General features: G+C 41.0%; 1 protein-coding gene across 2 annotated transcripts; it reads right to left on the reverse strand.

Annotated features, from left to right (window-relative positions):
* Positions 1 to 63: 63 nt before the first annotated feature.
* Positions 64 to 17,130, reverse strand: LOC311266102 (sodium- and chloride-dependent GABA transporter 2-like). Of its 2 annotated transcripts, XM_084368288.1 has the most exons (16): positions 16,993 to 17,130; positions 12,193 to 12,387; positions 11,935 to 12,069; positions 11,660 to 11,800; positions 11,353 to 11,437; positions 11,136 to 11,268; positions 9,164 to 9,298; positions 7,498 to 7,601; positions 7,275 to 7,399; positions 6,571 to 6,683; positions 6,326 to 6,463; positions 6,104 to 6,206; positions 4,445 to 4,545; positions 4,125 to 4,295; positions 3,584 to 3,720; positions 64 to 2,877 (listed from the first exon to the last, which is right to left on the reverse strand). In XM_084368288.1, the coding sequence occupies exons 2-15, from the start codon at positions 12,374 to 12,376 to the stop codon at positions 3,595 to 3,597; spliced, it is 1,794 nt and encodes a 597-aa protein (XP_084224414.1). In that variant the 5' UTR covers positions 12,377 to 12,387; positions 16,993 to 17,130; the 3' UTR covers positions 64 to 2,877; positions 3,584 to 3,594. The 2 variants fall into 2 exon arrangements, with proteins under 2 accessions (XP_084224414.1, XP_084224413.1); XM_084368287.1 differs by lacking the exon at positions 16,993 to 17,130 and having other exon boundaries at positions 12,193 to 12,421.
* Positions 17,131 to 19,310: the final 2,180 nt, after the last annotated feature.

The following is a 19,310-nucleotide window of genomic DNA, read 5'->3' on the forward strand; positions in this document are numbered from 1 at the left end:
ATTTCTTGAATCCTTTTCACTACAAGCGCAAATACGGAAGTGCAAGAATGCGAATAACACTGCTGGTTTGAATGTTTATGACAACGTGGATCTATAATTAACATTTGATACGGCTCGACACATGAAAAAAAACATTTCACTCTGTTACACGGATGAAAAATTCTCACTTGCCCCTCAGGGCTTCTGTACAAAAGCCACGCACATGACATTCCTTCAAGTTTTTTGCAGGGCAGCTCTCTCAAGTCCCATTCACACTGCCTTTTCAGTGCAGAAATCATGTGCCGATACTCCGCCTCACCGTCTGTGTGAAAGTTACACATGTGGAGAGGGGGGACAGTTTTGCTGCAGCTCTGATCAGGAGGTAGTATCAGAGCCGCATCAGAGGCGAGCTGGCGCCTGAGTGAATGGAAAGGGTCAGGGGCTACGGTTACTCTTCACTCTGGCAGTAGAATGGCAGAATGGCAGTTATTATGTGACACGAATCAGAGCAAAATACTTTAACTCACCATGTCTTTGTCTGCTTCCACTATTGTGTTGTTGTAGTTACTGTACTGTGTCTGGCAACTTATATTGAAAAACATCACTGGTACTGTCAGCCCTCCCAACCGAGACTTCAGTGTACTTTGCCCCAGAAAATAGCATCCCTCCCAACGAGTGACAGTCAGACAGGGTCCTCTATTAACTGATGGTGATTGTGTAATTATGTAATTTAGAGCAAAAAAACATAACTTTGTCACTTTCCAGGATGCATGATGGGTTAGAATCTCAATCACAACACATTATACCAGCATTCATATGAAACAGCCAACAGATACATGTTTAAAAAATTAACAAGTGGAAAGACAAAACAACACAAATCTGACTCAGTATTGCAGACCTGGCAGGCTCAACCTGTTGATCAGGTTCTCTTTGTTTGAGCTATAAGTTTGTTTTCAATGTTCAACTGAAATGTTCAACAAGTCCATAACGCAAATATGGAAAACAGAACAAAGAAAGATTTTGATTTTCCCTCACAAGTTTTCGGAGTGCTGTTTAGCCCAACTCCTGACAAGGAGGTAACGACGGATGTCTTAGGTCATCTTGTTTCATATGATACCAGTATCTTCAGTCAAAGCCAGTGGAGTGTTTATTCCATTAACAAAAACTATGAACAAAAATGTTTGTTTGACTTCTTTTCATGACTAAGACCGGAAGATGAAGAGCTATAAATAGATCTTTGATAATTAAAACTATGATGAAATGTATGTTTTGTTTTCATTGAGAAGATGAGTTGGGCATTTAAACAATAACATTTTTTTCCACAATTGTGCGAGTTAGTGACAACAGTATGATGGCTTTGGTCGCCATAAAAGGAATAGATCTATAGACACACAATATTTATGATTCAGGTAAAAGGAAAACAAAATAATAACAAAATAATTAATGAATGAGCCTGGCTTCCAGGCTAACGTTGGCTTCGGTAATGTGTTGGTAACAATAGTTTGCACGCTTCAAAGCTTGCGAGAGTAACATGTAAGGCTTTAGAATTAACATTTTAACTTGTCTCGGACAAAAATGAAAGACGATAACAAAAAAGTAAATGGACAACACAAGTGCAACAAACATTATTAAGCCACAAATTAAAAAGCTTGACACAGAATCAATAGTAAAGTAAAACATCCCCAAATCCGACAATACAGATACGTATAAACAGAAAACCAAAACACTGTAGCAAAGTACAATACTTGTGATTCAAAGTACTTAAGTAAAAGAAAAAATACAAATTTATATGCAGAAAAATGACTTTGTTGCAGTAATAAGAGTAAATGTCATTAATTACCTCCACCCCTGCAAATGCTTGAAGAGCAACTAAATGGCCCCTGAAAGTTTTTGCTTCACTACTGATACACTACAGGTGTGTCCACTGCTGTGACTTCACAGTTGGGTGTGGCAAGTAGAAACCCCAGAACTGTAAAGTGTCAAATATGTACATGCTTCTCCTCTGGCATCCATCCAGAATATTAAATATTCATGTCTTTACACTCATCAACACTTCAACAGTGTTTACATAGTCTTGAAGATTACATATGAGGTGATGGCAAAATCATCACACAGCTCACACTCATCAACTGCATAATTACATATTCAAGAGTCCTTAAGATTTAAAGATACAAACCCACCACCAAAATGAACAAGTGATTTAAAACCACTGTCACTCACAAATTGATGGTGGGTCTTCTGACATACAGATGAACTCTGGCAACAACTAAATCTAAGTTATTGTTTTTTGATGCTGATGAAATCTGTTTACAACTGCAATGGGTTGTTTTTTTTTACAGAGTTGTTCTATAAACCTACTTTTTCATTTAAAGTCACATTTGTCAAAAGAGATCTGACCTTAAATCACCTCCGATCATATATTCACTTCTAATCAATGGCGACCCCAGGAGGAGGTCAAGGGGGCCATGGCCCTACTGATATCATTTTGGCCAACCCACTGGCCCCGCCCCCTTCGCATATGCATAATATGCTTCTCATTAATGAGTACTGTACACATACCATGCTTCTATCTGATATTTAACATTAGGTACTTTTTATTAACAGTGATTAAATAATGAAGATAAGATGAAAACAAGAAACACATCGCCTGCCAGCTAATTTTGACTGTCCGTCAATGCCCCCCAAACCCTTATCATGGCCACCCCAAGATTATCAGTGACCCTTTCTGGCCCCTCGATTAAAAAAAAAATGGTGGTGGCCCTGCTGATAATCTGTTATAATGTAAACACAATAAATGCAGAAACAGAGTTACATAATTTCACACATGTTGTGACACTTTGCTGAATCCAGGCGAGCACTGCACTGATGAGGTCTTCTGGGGTGCAAAACAACCTGATTCTGTGAGGATGAGAAGAAAAAATAATAACAATATTGAGTCATGCACAGCATATAGCGACAGAAAACATGAGTTGGGTCTGTTGTCAGGTCTTTTGGTCTAATCATCACAAGGCCAGTCAGTAGGCAAACTTAAAGAAACTTGCAAGAGCTGTAACTTAACATTATTTACTTTGAATCTGAGACCTTTTAAAATATCTACATATTATTGATTTTTGTTCATTTATAAATGATGGCTCCAAGCTCTATTAACTGCTTGTTGTAATTTCAGCATTGCAGCTCACGTAGAGTGCAGTATGTGTATCAGTTGTAACATCCTATAATTATATCTGGCCTACAGAACTACTGTATTAAAAACTTGAACTTTTATAAAGTGTCAAAGTAAATATCACGTAGGTTAATTCATTCTGGCCTCTCTTCACTAGCTTCGTCTTGAAGCATCAGTGAGAGTATACTGCAAGTCAATACATGGCCGTGCATTATCATGTCCGTGTATCATTTGATCATCCTTTATGGATCACCTCAGAGGTGAAGGATGCTGGTTATGTTACTGACCCAATGTACTGCTATTATGAATTCTACCAGAACCTGTTGCTTGAGTGTACTGAGAAGATCATTAATGTCCTTAAACGCCAAAGTTAAATTACATCAGTAATGGACCATTCAACTTTGAGCATCTATGCACTGATGTCTCGATTACGTGACTCACCTTCAGACCTGTCAGTTTTTTGTTGTTTCAGTTAAAGCACACAGCTCCGCTTGTGATAGAGGTGTTTCTGGGTCAAGGGTCTTCTTTGGTGATGCATCATGCAGGTTGGCTGCTGGAGTACACAAAGTTTTCAGTCTCTATAAAGAAACAAGAAATGGGACAAGAATTAGGTTGGAAAAACAATGGACGTCATTATTTCCAGGGGAGCGGCCTCACTGATTACTGTAAGAAACAAACACAACTTTATGACTTCATTCACGGATTTTGTTGAAACTGGATAATATTTCAAGGAGTTTCCTGATGGACAGACAGCTATACTTCCTTACTCAACTAACCTATAACTGCTGGTGATCTGGTGCCCCTATGCTTGAAAAAAAGCTGCCTTCTTAGATTCCCCTATGATCGATAAAATCTTGACTAAGTGTCCTCTAGTGTGAAATGAATCACAACTTTCTGTGCGCTGGTGCCCCACCGCATACAGCTGGTGCCCTTTTTATTTTATATTTTTGCCCTTGAGTCCACCACTGTCCCATAGACTGACCTGTCTCACTGTTCCTGGGGTTACTGCGATGCTATAGAGAATCCACAGTGGAGTCAGGAAAACTGAAGAGAGAGCAAGAACTATTCCAATGGCATAGCCCCATCCGGGGTACTGGTAGGTGTTGTTGTATGTCAGAGGGGTGAACTTGACCAGTGAGAAAAGCAATATTCCCTGTTAATGAAAGAAGAGACATACAGGGAACATTTAATAAACAGCATACATTTTTAGTCACCACAGATATTTTTTGTCTTCTTGTCCCATTTTTCAGCTGAATGTCCATCTTGACTTTGTCTCCTGAACTTCACCATACATTTACTTACAGTACAAGCCAATGGTGTGAGGAACCTCCAGCAATATTTCATATAAGGCGAAGGGTAGTAGCCAATCATTTCCTTTATCTTCTTGTAATAATGATCAGCACCTTGCAGACGGAACACAAAATTAGCTATATCAACCTTTAAAGCATGTGATCAAACATGGAGAAAACATTATATTTTCAGTCCTAGGTGCTTTATAGTAAGCAACTGGACGTGTTTCAGTTTGTTGAAGATATTTCATCCAAGAGTCTTCCTCGGGTCTAACTAACTGGAGGAGAGTTGCAGGCTTTTAATATGTGTGGGAGTGTCCTTACAGAGTCATTAAGGACACTGTAAGCTCTGAGTTTCAGAGTCGTTAGGGCCACTTGTGGGTCGTTGATGCAACCAGCCTTCATGCGGGTTGCTAGGGCAAGGTGAGCCCATGTGTGAGTGGTTGTTAAGGTGTCTGGGGAAGAAACTCAGTACTGCATTGTAGGTGGGTGATAAGTAATGTCGTAGGCCACCTCCTTTGTTCAAAGATGGTCGGCCCAGTTTGACATAGATGGATTATTTTACTCCTCTTTCAAACCACCTGTCTTCTCTGGCCAAGATGTTTACATTGTTGTCCTCAAAGGAATGATTTTCCTCCTTCAGATGTAAGTGGACAGCAGAGTCTTGACCTGAGGAGTTGTCCTTCCTGTGTTGTGCCATTTGTTTATGGAGAGGTTGTTTGGTCTCTGCAATGTACACATCTGTGCAGTCCTGGCTGCATTGAACAGCATCAGCTACATTACTCTGCTTATGCCTGGGTGTTTTGTCCTTAGGATGGACAAGTTTCTGCCTCAGCGTGTTGGTAGGATTGAAGTGACGTGAACCGGGATATTATGTTAACTGACGATCCTCCTGCTTGAGTTTCTCAGAGCTTCCCGCGACCTAAGGAATGATGATGTTACATTTTTCCGTCTATTCCTCTGTCTGCACAAGCTTGTGCCCCACTGGAGCACAAGCTGGGGGTCATCAGAACCCTAAACCATCGGGCTGAGACCGTGCCCACAAAGTCAGAGGGGAAGGAGAAGGAACAGAAGCACATCAGGGGAGCACTTTAAAACTGTGGATACCCAAACTGGACCTTTGTCAAAACCTCTAAAAGATCCAGAGCAGACAGAGAGGAGGAGACGGAAAAACGTAACAACATCAAGTTGCCTACGATATATCACATTACCATGACCTGGATGACTGAGAACCTTCATCCACATTATAATTTGAGGTTATTTACGCTCACAACGGGAACCTTAAACCTTAAATACCTTAAAGGATAACTACCGTTTTTTACAACCTGGACCTTATTTCTAGCAAAATATATGATCATTTACTCACCCAGATAACTTTGGTGTCATTCGGCGTCGTTCGGACGAAATTAGATCCAGTGTAACACCGATATATCCATATAATGCGAGTGACGGGGCATCGACACACAGCCTCTACTGTATATAACGCATTATCTACCACGAAACTAGTTCATTTCACCAATATTTTGTTACGACATGCTAGTGCTATTTCCCTCTGAGTCCGGGCTCGTCTGTTGTCAGTTAGTATTTTTGATTGCACATTTTCAAAAAGCACGTGTTAATTATGATTAATAAATAAAATTGTAATTTTGAAACAAATTATTTTGCTGCTCACCAAATATCCATCCCACACAAATGGACTCCAAAATGGCAAATAACATGATTGGCATTCCACTGCAAGCGTAGTAGTCGAACAGCAGAAAAACATAAAGTCCTCCCTAAAGCACATAACAGAGAAGAAAGGGCAGAAACATAGGTTTGGTCAAAGGGTTAAAGGCAAGACCTATTTGACACAGAGAAAGAAAGAAACGCAAAGGCTAAACAAATGAACTCTTACCTCAGTCACCATAATCAGGCCAATACAAAAGGAAACAGCACAGATGAAGAGCAGAAGAAGTTTACGTCGATGACCAGTGAGAAAGAAGGATGGATACAGGTCTGATATGGACGTCACCAAGCCTTCCAGAACCACAAACTGTGGGTAAAAGATAAAATGGCTCCTGTTCACATTTGTTACATGTTCTACATCGATACTTACAATTTAGTCAACAAGCCAGTATGAGATCAATGGTGACACTTTACCTCACTGTCCACTCCAAGGAAGACTATCATAATGAAGAAGAAGACAGCCCAGAGTTGAGATAAAGGCATCATGGCCACTGCCCGAGGGTAGGCAATGAATGCCAGACCTGGACCTACAAGCGGATGGCAAACTAGGTTAGACATTAGTTTTCTTAAAGGTCATTATGTGCTTATGGGTAGGGTCATTTTGATAAAAGCATTGGACCAATGAGCTGCTGAGCTTGTGTTCCCAGTGTGGTCGGAAATTAAAACTGAAAACTCTCTCTATTCAATATGCCTAACCATCCACGCATTGTCACCTTTCAACCTATGTTGGTATTGACATATAGTATACTGTATGTGTTTTGCTAAGATATTGCCTCGTTTGATAGAAGGCATGCACTACATTAAACATGGTACAGTCCACCTGTTTTGCCAAATTCAAACTGTTTCATTACACTATACACACCAATTTGGGCTGTTGTTGCCTAATCTTTCAAACGGACTGGAATGATTGAAACCGGAATAGAGTGGTCCATTAACCCTCGATTTCAGGCACATCCATCTTTAAACACGTCCTTCATTCTGATCTCAACTGCACACTTGTAACAACTGTTACAACTGTAAAGTTTCATGACTGCATCCTGTACAGCTGTGACGCTATGGTGGAGACAAAATCTATCCAGAGACAGGCGAAATACTTCCCATCCCTTCCAATCCCATACCTGACTCAGCCACCGTTGAGATGTCGACACCCAACTCATACGACATGAAGCCGAGTACAGAGAAGACTGCAAAGCCAGCAACAATGCTGGTTACACTGTTTAGTATGCACAAGGCAAACGTGTCTCTGGAATTAAAAAAGATTATTATGTGCTGTATCCTGCATCACACCAACAGGTAAAAGGCATAAAAAGTAAGTTCATAGAAAATAGTTGTTTTTCTTACTTGTAGCAGTTGTTGTTGTATTTGTTGTAGCTTCCCAAAGCCGGCAAACAGCCTTCGCAGACAGCATAGGAGAAAAATATCTGGCTCCCAGCATCCATCCACACCTAAAAACAGTTGAATGAGTTGTAATCGTTATATGCCTCTTCGTATTTTATTACCCACATGATATTTATACTTCTAATCCGTATATATGACACTGATGTTTACTTGGCTCAGCAGTTCTGAATCAGTGTGTCTCAGATCTTAACGATGCGTCATGCGAAGATGAAAATAAAACATGTGACGTAAACCCGTCCAAAGTAAGAGGAAGTCTCTAATGCACAACTGGACTGTAGGACTGTAGCACACAGGCTCTATGGGCCCATGGGTTGTGTTCTTTGTTCTTTGAAGAGCCAGCGTTGCTGGTCTCTCTTGGCCAGGGATGAGGTGTTCAGGGCCCAGGTCAGGTTGTTCGTGATATGCAACCCCAGGACCTTTGTGCTTTTGACTGCACAGTAGTGGCGTCGTTGTAGAGTGGAATGTGGTTGGGACAGTTCCTCTTCGAGTCAACAATGATCTCTTTCGTAACTCTTTTGTAAGTCAGGCCCATCTTGTCCCGGAGATCATCTAACTTTGTATCATCCTTTATCTTTATGATGTGGTATGTTCTGATCTTGGTACATCAGTTGTGGGTCAGCAAGGAAAACAGCAGTGACCAGTGGACTCAAGACATAGTGTCGGGGTTTTTAAGGGTAAGGAAAGGAAGAAGGCTAGGAGAGGACCTAAATGCAGACACACATACAGGCATACACACACAGGAGGCAATATGGGGGGAACGAAAAGCGAGCTTTAATAAAAAGCTGAATTATAAACAGTGAGGGGAATACAGGCTAACTAACAGAAGACAAAAACTGAAAAAGCACAAAAGGCTAACAAAGAGCAACAAGCAAAGAATAACTAAAGCAAAGCACAAAACAAAAGAGAAACTAGACTAAAAACATACTAAAACCGGGAGACATGAGGAGTCACAGGAGGAGACATGAGGGAGGACGCTGGAAGAGAACAAAGAGATCACACAGGGAAACACGGAGGAAACACGAAACAAGACGGACAAGACAACACAGGCTAGGTTATAACACTTACTGACGCAGGGAACTAGATCACAGGCAAGACACAGGAAACAGAGCAACAAGGAGGCGAACGAACAAACAAACGAACCGACAAGGACAGAGGGGAGAACAAAGACTAAATACACAGACACTAATCACAAGACGAGGTACAGGTGAGTGAAGACGGACAGGTGAGGTAATGAATGAAAAAACACACAAGAGGAAGTGACAAGTAAGACGCAACACATAAGGGAACAAATTTCAAAATAAAACAGGAAATCAAGTAAACAAAAAGCAGAACCATGACACATAGGTGTGTTGTTGAGTGCCTCTTACTGTCAAAAATAGCTTGGGTAAGCAGGACAGTGAATGTAAGACTAGATTTTGGCTACACACATTACATTTGTCAAGATGAACTACTTTTTGGTTTCGGTCTTGAATAATGAGCAATATTGAGTGGAGGATACTAACATCAGAGTCTGTCGAAGTCCTTCACTGTAAGTATGCAGTGTCAGCCAAATAAGTTCAGTAACTTTGATCAGTTATACATTTACTCATCACTCGCACATACATCTCACCTGAGGATCCGCCAGGCGGGTCAAATCAGGAGAAAGGTAAAATCGTATTCCATCTGCAGCTCCTGGCAGTGTCAGACCACGGATCAGCAATACGATCAACATCATGTAAGGAAAGGTGGCTGTGACGTAGACGACCTGAGAGAGAAGCACCAATATGTACTGCCTTCAGTAGTGTTCAATTTTGACATCAAGGTTTAGGTTCATGATTTTTCATGTCAAAACAACATCTTATGCAGTGTGCGAAATACGGGGGGGTCCGGGGGGGCTCGGTAGTGTAGGGTAGCGTATCACTCACACACTTTGGGCTCACATCCAAAAAGGTTACACTCAGAGATGAAGAGGCACCGAAAGACGATGCCGGTGCAGCTAGCACAGTGGGCCCACTGGACCGCAGGTTATGTAGGCCTTGTGGTTGGTTGTGGTCTTAGAGAGAGCACCCGCCGTGGTGATGTTTGGCTTGTTGTATCTAGCTCAGTTTCAGCAGCAGCAGGTTCCTCATCCTCATCTCATCCCTCCCCCAAGTGGTGACTGAAAGTTATTATTACAAGTAATCGTTTCACATTGAGGAGGACCTCACGGTAAAAACAGTTCAAATTTGGATATTGCATGTTTAGCTCCTTTCCCAGTAAGCTAGCGTGACATGTTTAGTATCAGCGGATTCATTTCAAGTTCAAGATTTCTATGACGCTCATGGCTTAAAAAAATCTTAAAAACTAAGCCCGCGACAGCCTTCAGAAGACTGTAATGGTAATGCCAGATGATCCACTATCATTTTCAGAGGGTTAAAAGTAGGCCAAGAAAGCCAAGAACTGAGGTGGAGAATAATTCCAACTTTAAGATCGTGGTGATCAATGAGGCAGAGTATAATTAAAATAAACATGTCGTTCTGTTTTTCACATTTGGATGGTTAAATTATGTTAGAAAATAGACCTACCATTAGGCTCTAGTTTAATTTCTGGCCTATTCAAACAAGACAATTTCATTTAAAGATATCACGTTACCTTGTTTTTTTCAGTGTGTTACTATTACTGGTGCATTCTAGTCAGATTTAATTATTTTATTTATAAAAAATACAATTTAGTCTTCAAAAAAATGTTTCAAAAAGAGAAAAAGGGGGGTGTATCATAATCAAGGTCTATATGTTATATTATAAGCAGGCTAAGAGGTTATGCCAATCCTGTATCACAGCTTGCTAACACTGTTTAAGACTGGTTTAAACTAATATTGGCAGTTAACCAGGATAGCTTGGAGAATGTATTTTTGCATAACACGGATTAATCAGCATCATAGCAACAATGTCATGTAACATATTATCTATCAATATTACCTAGCAAAGCTTAACATCATGAACTACATGACCCTCAGTTTCAGAGACAGCCAGGGAGATAGATGTGCACACACAGACTGTGTGACTCAATACAACTCTCAATACAATCAGAGAAATGTCTATATTTTCTGGAAATCAGAAGATTAAATCGCAACGACCATATAGCCCCATATACTGTATGTATTTTTCACCCCAAATCCAACGCCACCACCTGTGAGTCTACAGTTGTGAAGATAAATTAGACCTGCATGTGGGACTACAAGGGAGACAGTGAGCAGTAACCAAGTTACTGTCATGTTGTTCTTTTCACAAATATGGGAATGATAGTGAAAAATATCATTAAAATGCATAGTTTTACATAAAACAGCTTCAAATTTTTTCGCCGGCCTATACAAGGGCACAATTAGATTTCTTTTCATGGGGCCCAAAATCCCTGGCGGCGCCCCTGGTTGTCATGTAGGCTATTGTCTTGGCTTGCATCCATGAAATATTGTAATGTTATAGGCCTACTGCATATTGAGAAAATTTATTTCGGTATTGCGCAACAATCGGAAGATGGGGACCCCCCCGAATATTGACGGGGATTTCGCACACTGATCTTATGCAATCTGAAGTTTCATGAGCAGAATAATTGTATATGTGCACCTTTCCTGATGACTTCACACCTTTCCAGACACAGAAGTAACAAATGACCCAGCTGAGCACAAGACATCCAGCCAGGTCCCAGCGGATACTTCCCATCTCCTCTATCCCTCCAGACAATCCCAGGACTCTTCTCCTGTGTGCAGGAAGAAAATGATGCCAACATATATATTTTTATGACTCATTATAGTTTTAATCTTAACTACATTGAGGTACTTACTGCCAGAACTCTTCAACTGAAGATGTTGCATTTTCATTTATTTGGCCATAAAATGAATCGTTTTGATGGTTATCAATGCAGTTCTCTTACAGAGGAAGAATAAAAGGAAACAAGTTAGAGCAGCTAAAATATTTTTAAATTTTCCACCATGTTGATATTCAGTAAGCCTTGTAAATGAAATAAAAAGTCAATACATTTCTAGCACCTCTTATGGGGGAAAAAACAAACGTGTCATGTGTTACAATTCTCTGTACTTCTATACCAACTGTATATAATGTTATGGCACCAATGTAATGCAGATGTGTACCTGTGTTCCAGGTGTTGTTACAGCTGGCCCAGGGCAGTACAGTGTGGAAGGAGGAGAAGAGGTAGAGGAAGGCCCAGGCCAGGATGACAATATAATACATCACCATGTAAAGTGATTTCATTTGATTGCTGTAGCCTAAACCTATTTTAAAAAATTCAAAAAGGTTTGAACATTAGGAACATGCAGCATTAGATACTTATTTAAAAACAAGTAATATAAGACAGATTAGAAATACTTCTTGCACTGTGTTGAATGTGTAGCTAAATTATCAATACCTTGAAATAAAGGACATATTCTCCCCCAACATGTGATTCCACCCTGACCAGTTAACTGTCCCACTGATACCTCCAGAAAGAAGAGGGGGATCGCACAGGTGAGCAGGATCAAAACATACGGGATCAAGAAAACCCCTGCAGGAAAGAATTTAGCAAAGTACAAAACACTAAATGTTAATGATTAAATACAATTCTTCCAGTCTGTTGTCTTCTGAGGTTTGAAGTACAAAACAGGAATACTTTTGGTCACTGACTCACCTCCTCCATTTTTGAAGCACAGATAGGGAAATCTCCAAACATTGCCCAGACCAATAATTTCTCCAATTACTGCCAAAATGAACTCCCTCTTGTTGGCCCACTGGCCTCTCTTACTACACTTTGCTGGAGCATCATTTTGATTGTTGTCATCATTCTTCTCTTCTGGATTACTTGCTGGCTCCATCAGGAGGTCTGCTGTGTTGAAATGTGATGACAATGATTTCATTCACAGTGAACTTGAAAGAAGAAAAAAAATCCAAAGAAATTTCCATCGAGCAGAGCGGAGCAACCCCGAAGGCTGCAGTTATTGAGCCTCTTTTAAAATGATCTAATCTGGATGCCTGAGTAATTAACAAATACATGCCCATATAAAAGTTACATTTTCAAAGATCACTGAAAAGGTTGTTTTTCAGTAACTGACAAATTTAAAAATCTGTTAGTATTTATTTGCTCACTCCCGTTTTTCACTTTTATTATCTTTTAAATCCAATTTCACATTTTCTTAATGTCTTATTATTATTGTATTTACCGTGGCCCTGTAAAGCACTTTACATTTCCTTATGTCTGAATGGTGCAATAGAAATAAACTTACACGTTCCAGTGACCTTTTTACTGCATCATGTATGGAGGACACCAATTAGATTAAAAAGCCTACCGGCTTCCTCAACATGTGTCCACCATTTCTGAAACATCAGACATTTCACAGCAAAGTCGCTAAACAGTTTAACAATTCAGAGGACTCTGGTAAAAGTAGAAGTACTGATTCAAGTTCTTTTCTCAAGTAAAAGTAATAAAGTACAGGCTTTGAAAAGTACTCAAAGTATAAAAGTAAAGTTTCCCTCTAAACGACATTTCTACCGGCCATTTCTGTGTAAATCTAACTGAAGCTCACATCTTGTTAATATAATTCACAGACTATTAACCTTAAAGGTAGAATCAGTAGAATTTGTGCGAGCTGTTTGTGAACACACCAAGAACAAGACAATTGATTGTTGAGTCTCATTCACAAGATGTCAGATACAGTACCAACATTTTGGGTTGGTAAAGCACACCCTTTCTCCCCATTCCACTCACCGTCTTCCGTCTTTTGCTACGTCATTTACGACATTTTGTCTTGCTATGGCTGCCACATGTTCTATGCCCTGTGTCATGTGATGTTAGGAAGGCGGAGTGCAATGGCGCACAATAAAAATAATCGATAATTCCCCTCAAATGCACTAAAACTAAAGTAATGAGCCTGTTTTGAAACTGTAAGGACTCAAAAGTACAGATATATGTGATGTTGGGAGTAAATGTGAAAAGTTTGAAAAAATGAATACTCAAGTAGAGTGTAGATACCTGTAAAATCTACTGAAGTACAGAAACAAAGTATTTGTACTTGTTGTTACTTTCCACCTCTGCCTTTAAGGCACAAATGTATTAATGGACTTTGATTTATTTACATTAAACTAATACTTAACTTTTTACCATTAAATCTCCTTTTTCCTACACGTGCGGGATCATGTGTAACCTGGGCTAATACACGGATCACAGACTTGGGACAAACCGGCCTACAATCACGTTTAATTTTAGCGTAAACTATTCCTGGCATCCAGTAACCAAGCAGCCAAAACCACACATCCAAGCAGAAATGATTTATTCCAACGTCAGACATGCTTCGAACTCGTGGTGCGAGCGGTGTTATGATTCAGTGTTTGTTCTTGTTTTCTTTTCTTTTATTTTGATAGTACGCCCACTGTCATTATTGAATGTTGTCTTGTTTTTCCTGTTTTAGCTTGTGATTATGCCCTCACGTGTCTCTGTTCCTCCTCCAGTGTTTTTCCACTCTTCCTCACCTGTTCCTCTTCCCTCCTCACTCCACCTGTTCCTGATCCCCTCGTTAGTGTCGGTGTATATAGTCTTTGTTCGGTCGGTCATTCCTCTGTGATGTTCCCTGTTGGCTCCTGTCACTCTGTGTTCTGTGTTACTCCATCGCTCCTCCAGTGTCTCCCCATTTGGTGTGTTGGGGCTCAGGAACAGGTGGAGTGAGGAGGGAAGAGGCACAGGTGAGGAAACGAGTGGAAAAGCACTGGGAGGGAAAAACGCACAGGAGGAACTGGAAAGCAAGAAGAGACACATGAGGGCATAATCACAAAATCACAAAATAACAAAACAAGAACAAAACACTGAATCATGACGAGCGGTACAGAGCGAAATTTAGCAAGATGAGGCTGTGATTTCGCCCGAGCATGACTACAGCAGAGTGGTGCAGATTTCTGCCTGGCGGCCTTATACATTGTTATGATTTATTAACTGATTAGTGACAGTGTGAGAACGAGGCAAGTGCGCTGGCAGTTGGGGCCTCATCAAGTCACTGATTTCTCTGTCTTAAGATGAGGGTGTGATTCTGCCCAAAGCATGACTAAACAGAAACTTGTTTTATCTGGGCTCGATATGCTTTTATCCATTGTTGGTGTTTCTAAGCATTAGAGCATTAGCAAGCATCTTCAGAGGGAGGTAAAAATGACACTCGTCTAGCTCAGGAAGCTTTTGGTGAGCAGATTTATGACGCAGGATAGGGACATCTCCAAACATTGCCCAGACCAACAATTTCTCCAATTATTGCCAAAATGAACTCCCTCTTGTTGGCCCACTGGCCTCTCTTTCTACACTTTGCCGGAGCATCATTTTGATTGTTGTCGCCTTTTATCAGATTCTTGTCCTGACTATTTGTTGGCTCCATCGGGACTGGTCGGCTGTGTTGAAATGTAAATGATAAAAATGAGTTCATTCATTACAAATTGAAAGAAAAATAATTTTGTTTGCTCTGATTTAGTAACTATTTTTACATTGTAAAGATGAACACCAAAGGCTTTACCTTACACCCAGTGCAAAGCGGCGCACAGCGAAGCAAAAGTGTCAGCCGACTGCCCACATTGTGCTAGTAGCAAATGTAGGGGAGAACGGGGTAACTCAAGCCAGTGGGTAAAATGAGCCACCCCTCCTGTCTAGGTAACCATAAACAAAAGTAGTCATGTGACCACAAATTAAGTAAAGGACACTTCTCATTACTCAGTTCGTGTTGGACTGAAGCACATGGAGAGCGGTACGCAAACCAGAGCAAAAAGAAAATAGAGTACTTTCATGCCAAGTAAAATTCATCATGTTTAAAATGATCAATCGTGTATCTTTGTTACGGACCCTCTAACCAAAAGGCTCATGGAGAGGGTGCAACATATTTAAACGGACGCTCAGACACCAAATGAACAGTTGAACAAAAGTTTATTTTAAATCAATCGCTGAAGCTCAAGCAAAATACAAACCAAAAGAGGATAGAGGACTACAAAGAAAAGAAGGGAAGAATATTCCCCTTCTGATGCTCGAGAGAGAGTGAGCTTTCCACTCAATCCTCCTCACGCAAAGATGAGTTAATGTTTGATGACTGTTAAAAGTCTTATAAATACCTAATTCATGGAAAAAGTATACGTTTTTGCCTTTGTTGAATTTATTTAATAAAGTTCAAATTATCTAAAAAATGTTTTTGTGTCCTTTACTGTTCATGTCAGTATTTAACGGTGGCTGTTTATCCCTAGAGGCCTCAAGTTGCCCCAACTCCATGCTCATTTTAGCCCCACCTTCAGGCCATAGGACTAGTTTTATTTGATCATTCTTCTGAAACCATCATAATTAGATAACTCCTTTAATTTCCACATGTATTGTCCACATGCCTTTAGGACAAGATAAGATGTACCTTTAGTGATCACCTGTGGGAGAAATAAAGGGAACAAACGTGTTAACAATGACAAAATGTAGCATTGTGAGGTAAAAATTGACTGAGAGAAAAAGAAAACTTAAAAAATGGATACTTAAAAACCAGAAGAACATCTGTGCTGAAGTACTGGCATATTCAGAGACTGAGAAATTCATCCAAATCAATCTTTTTCAATCAACTTCATTGTAAACTTCAGTTAGGACTTTCTCTTTACAAAAGAGGAATAGACATCTGGGTGCCATGACCAGCAGCAGCAGCGACAGCAGCTATCTGACTAAAACACTGTCACATCAAGCAAAACAAACTGCACAAATTATGGTTTCTCTAAGATTACAGTTCAGTATGTAGGGACAATTCTAGCTACAGTATTAATATTAATATGGCCTTACTAAAAGTTATTACCCAGACTACATTTAATCACTCGACCAACAAAATGATCTCACAGTCGGCATGATAACACTTGTAGAACCTGTTTTCCCAGTAGCACACACACGTCTTGCAGATGTTGGCACGAGTTGCATTTAACAGACGTAGTATGGGGTGCATTGGCGAGCGTTTGGCGACACCAACATCTTCCCAATTAGCAAACACTTCCCATACTACGTCGTTCCAACGTAACAGTTTGACTTGTCGGGCCAAGGTCTGCGAGACGTGTGTGTGTGCTATCTAGAGTGGGTCTATGATGCAATCAGAAGTGGAATGCGGTCAGGGACTTGCCAAAAAAGATTTATGAACCAATCTACTGATGAAACATGAGACAACACAATAAAACACTAAACAAAGAACAAAAGGCGTGGGGTTTTTGGACCTGTGTAGCTGAGTGAAGATGTAAATGTATGTAGCTGTGTTCAACAACAAAAGAGACCTCGGAGTGGAGGGAACTTAAAATGTTAAACTGAGCTGGCATCGTTCAACAGCTGAGAGTGGTGAGAATAAGAAGGGGACGGAGTCTGAGTTTATTAAATCACTATAAGTAAAAGGACATTCTAGTTTGAGTCTTGCCGAAGTATAATAATTATAAGCATCAACCCTGGAAAAGCATGTTATACCTGAGGAGGTTGTAGACTCTCGCTCTCTCACTCTTCCTCTCTCTCTCGCTCTTCCTCTCTCTTGGCTCTCTCCAGATTCAGGCAACCCTTTCCTGGGCGTGCAGGGAGGTCACTTTCTTCAGTCCTATGAGGACCCAAAAGTTCTGTCACAAAGGATGCTCGGAGTTGCTCGACTTTAAGCCCAGTGAAGGTGGTGGCCAGAGGTGAAGAGCCAGAGTGGTTGAGAAAAGTTTGCAAAAGCTAAAGAAAGTCCCCTTTAAATTCCAGTAAAATGGGAGGTGTCTGTATGAGGTCATAGCTCTGGGGCGTCACAGCTCCTCCTCTTTACCTCTAATTTGTCATACCTTCCTAACTCTAAATCTCTCTCTTTTGAATGATATCAAAAGTCAATGACATCAACAGTGGAGCAACATACTGTAGATCTTTTATTGTTTAAAAGTCCTTTTCCGAGCTACATTCACTGTTCTTTGTGGTCTTATCATTCAGAAGCGCCTGGTCGTCTGTTCATCACTTTCTTATTGAGTTTTTCTGCTTTTGTAATAAGATTACAAAGGATATTCAGCTATATGCAGCCTTTGAGACTGAAGTTCAAATAACAGCTGATTTTTCTGATTAAACAATTCACATTAAAGGTCACTGAACCAAATAAAGCTTGTTCAGCAGTTTGTGCAGCAATTAGACAGTGACAGATACTCCATCTGGTTCTTCTGCAGGAGGGAACAGGAACAAGAGGCAGGTTTAAAGCTATGGTCTACGATCTGAGAAAGATTTGAAAAAAGCATCCCCCCCACACACACCCCTCCCCTCTGTGGTCCTTAATCCCTCCCCTCCGAGCTCGTATCGCTCTCCCCTCGGAGTCCCGCGACACACCCCCTCCGGCAACAAGCTTTCTTTTTTTTCTCTTCAACGAACTTTATACGTCCCGCAACAAGCACCAAGAGCAACAAGCCGGCAGAAACCAAATACAGCCCAGCTTTGAATGCGGAGTAACGATGTCGGATTCACAGGTAAAGTTATTACAAAAGTTATAAACAATTATTATTATAATGTCCACAGCTAAGCTCCACAGCCAAGCTAGCGTAACGTCATTAGCATGCTACAGCTACGTTATGCTACAGCTACGTAATAAGTTACTATTTATCAACAGCTAAGTTAGCCACTTCTAAAAGTGATTGAGGGCCAAGAGACTAAAGGGTCGAATATACTACTCCTACTATGTAATATGTAATCCGACTCCGTAACCACGGAGACCCCTCGAGCCTTCGCAGTTCTCTGTCATGGTGCCGGATACGCAATGCAATTTCCCGCCTGATCAGAAGGGGTCGCTACGCAAGACTGGCCTAATCCTATGACGCCAATGGTCGGTAACCTCGTTGGTTGTTTTGCTTCCGGCTACAGTGAACAATGGCGTCCGAGAGTGAAGCACTGTTGATGTTGTTGCAGCTGAATAACATTGAAACACAGATGCTTTTGATACACAAATGGAGACGTGAAAGACAGAGGAGACGTGTCCGGAGGTTGTATGTACGTCCACTAAATGTACCGAGACTGATGGCTGGCGAATTTAACATCAAGGCACCGCCTCATGCCGGGAGTGACTACTTCAACTACAAAGGAGCTCACTCCGTTGTACTTATGGCTACGTGTGATGCCAGGTATCGGTTTACGACAGTGGACGTCGGAGCGTATGGACGGGAGAGCATCGGCGACATTTTCAAAGAAAGCATATTTGGATCGATGCTGCTCAACCAGAAAGTAAAACTTCCTAAACCTGCCCCCCTCGACTGTTCTTCCTGGCACCAGGACTCATGTACCCCACCTGATTGTTGCTGATGCTGCCTTCCCGTTACACATCAATCTCATGCGTCCATTCCCTGGTATGTACCTGTGATGTATTGAACTTTGAGTTTTGTATTTTGGGACTTTGGTTGTGCCGTAGTTACCTGAGTGTACCAGAGGATGCTGGGATATGTACTGAGTTCCGTTTTTTTGCAACGAGCTAAGTAAACACAATGTGCAGTAAGGGTGACTGCGTCCTGTGAGTTATTAAGTGAATACACCACAGAAAATTGGCGACGAGGACAATTTGGACATTATGGCGTTGCTGATAGGCAACATTGGAGAGTTTGTCCCGAAGACCGAGCCATGGTCAGCATATGTCGAGCGGGTGGAACACTTCTTCACCGCGAACGACGTCGACGATGAGAAGAAGGTGGCTACGTTGCTAACCGTCATGGGAGCAACAACATATGGACTATTAAGAAACCTGGTGCAGCCGGAGAAACCTGGAGATAAGACTTATGGCCAAATTGTGGACA

This window comes from Pagrus pagrus (genome assembly GCF_965226575.1).
Source record: "Pagrus pagrus genome assembly, chromosome: 12".
NCBI lineage: Eukaryota > Metazoa > Chordata > Actinopteri > Spariformes > Sparidae > Pagrus > Pagrus pagrus.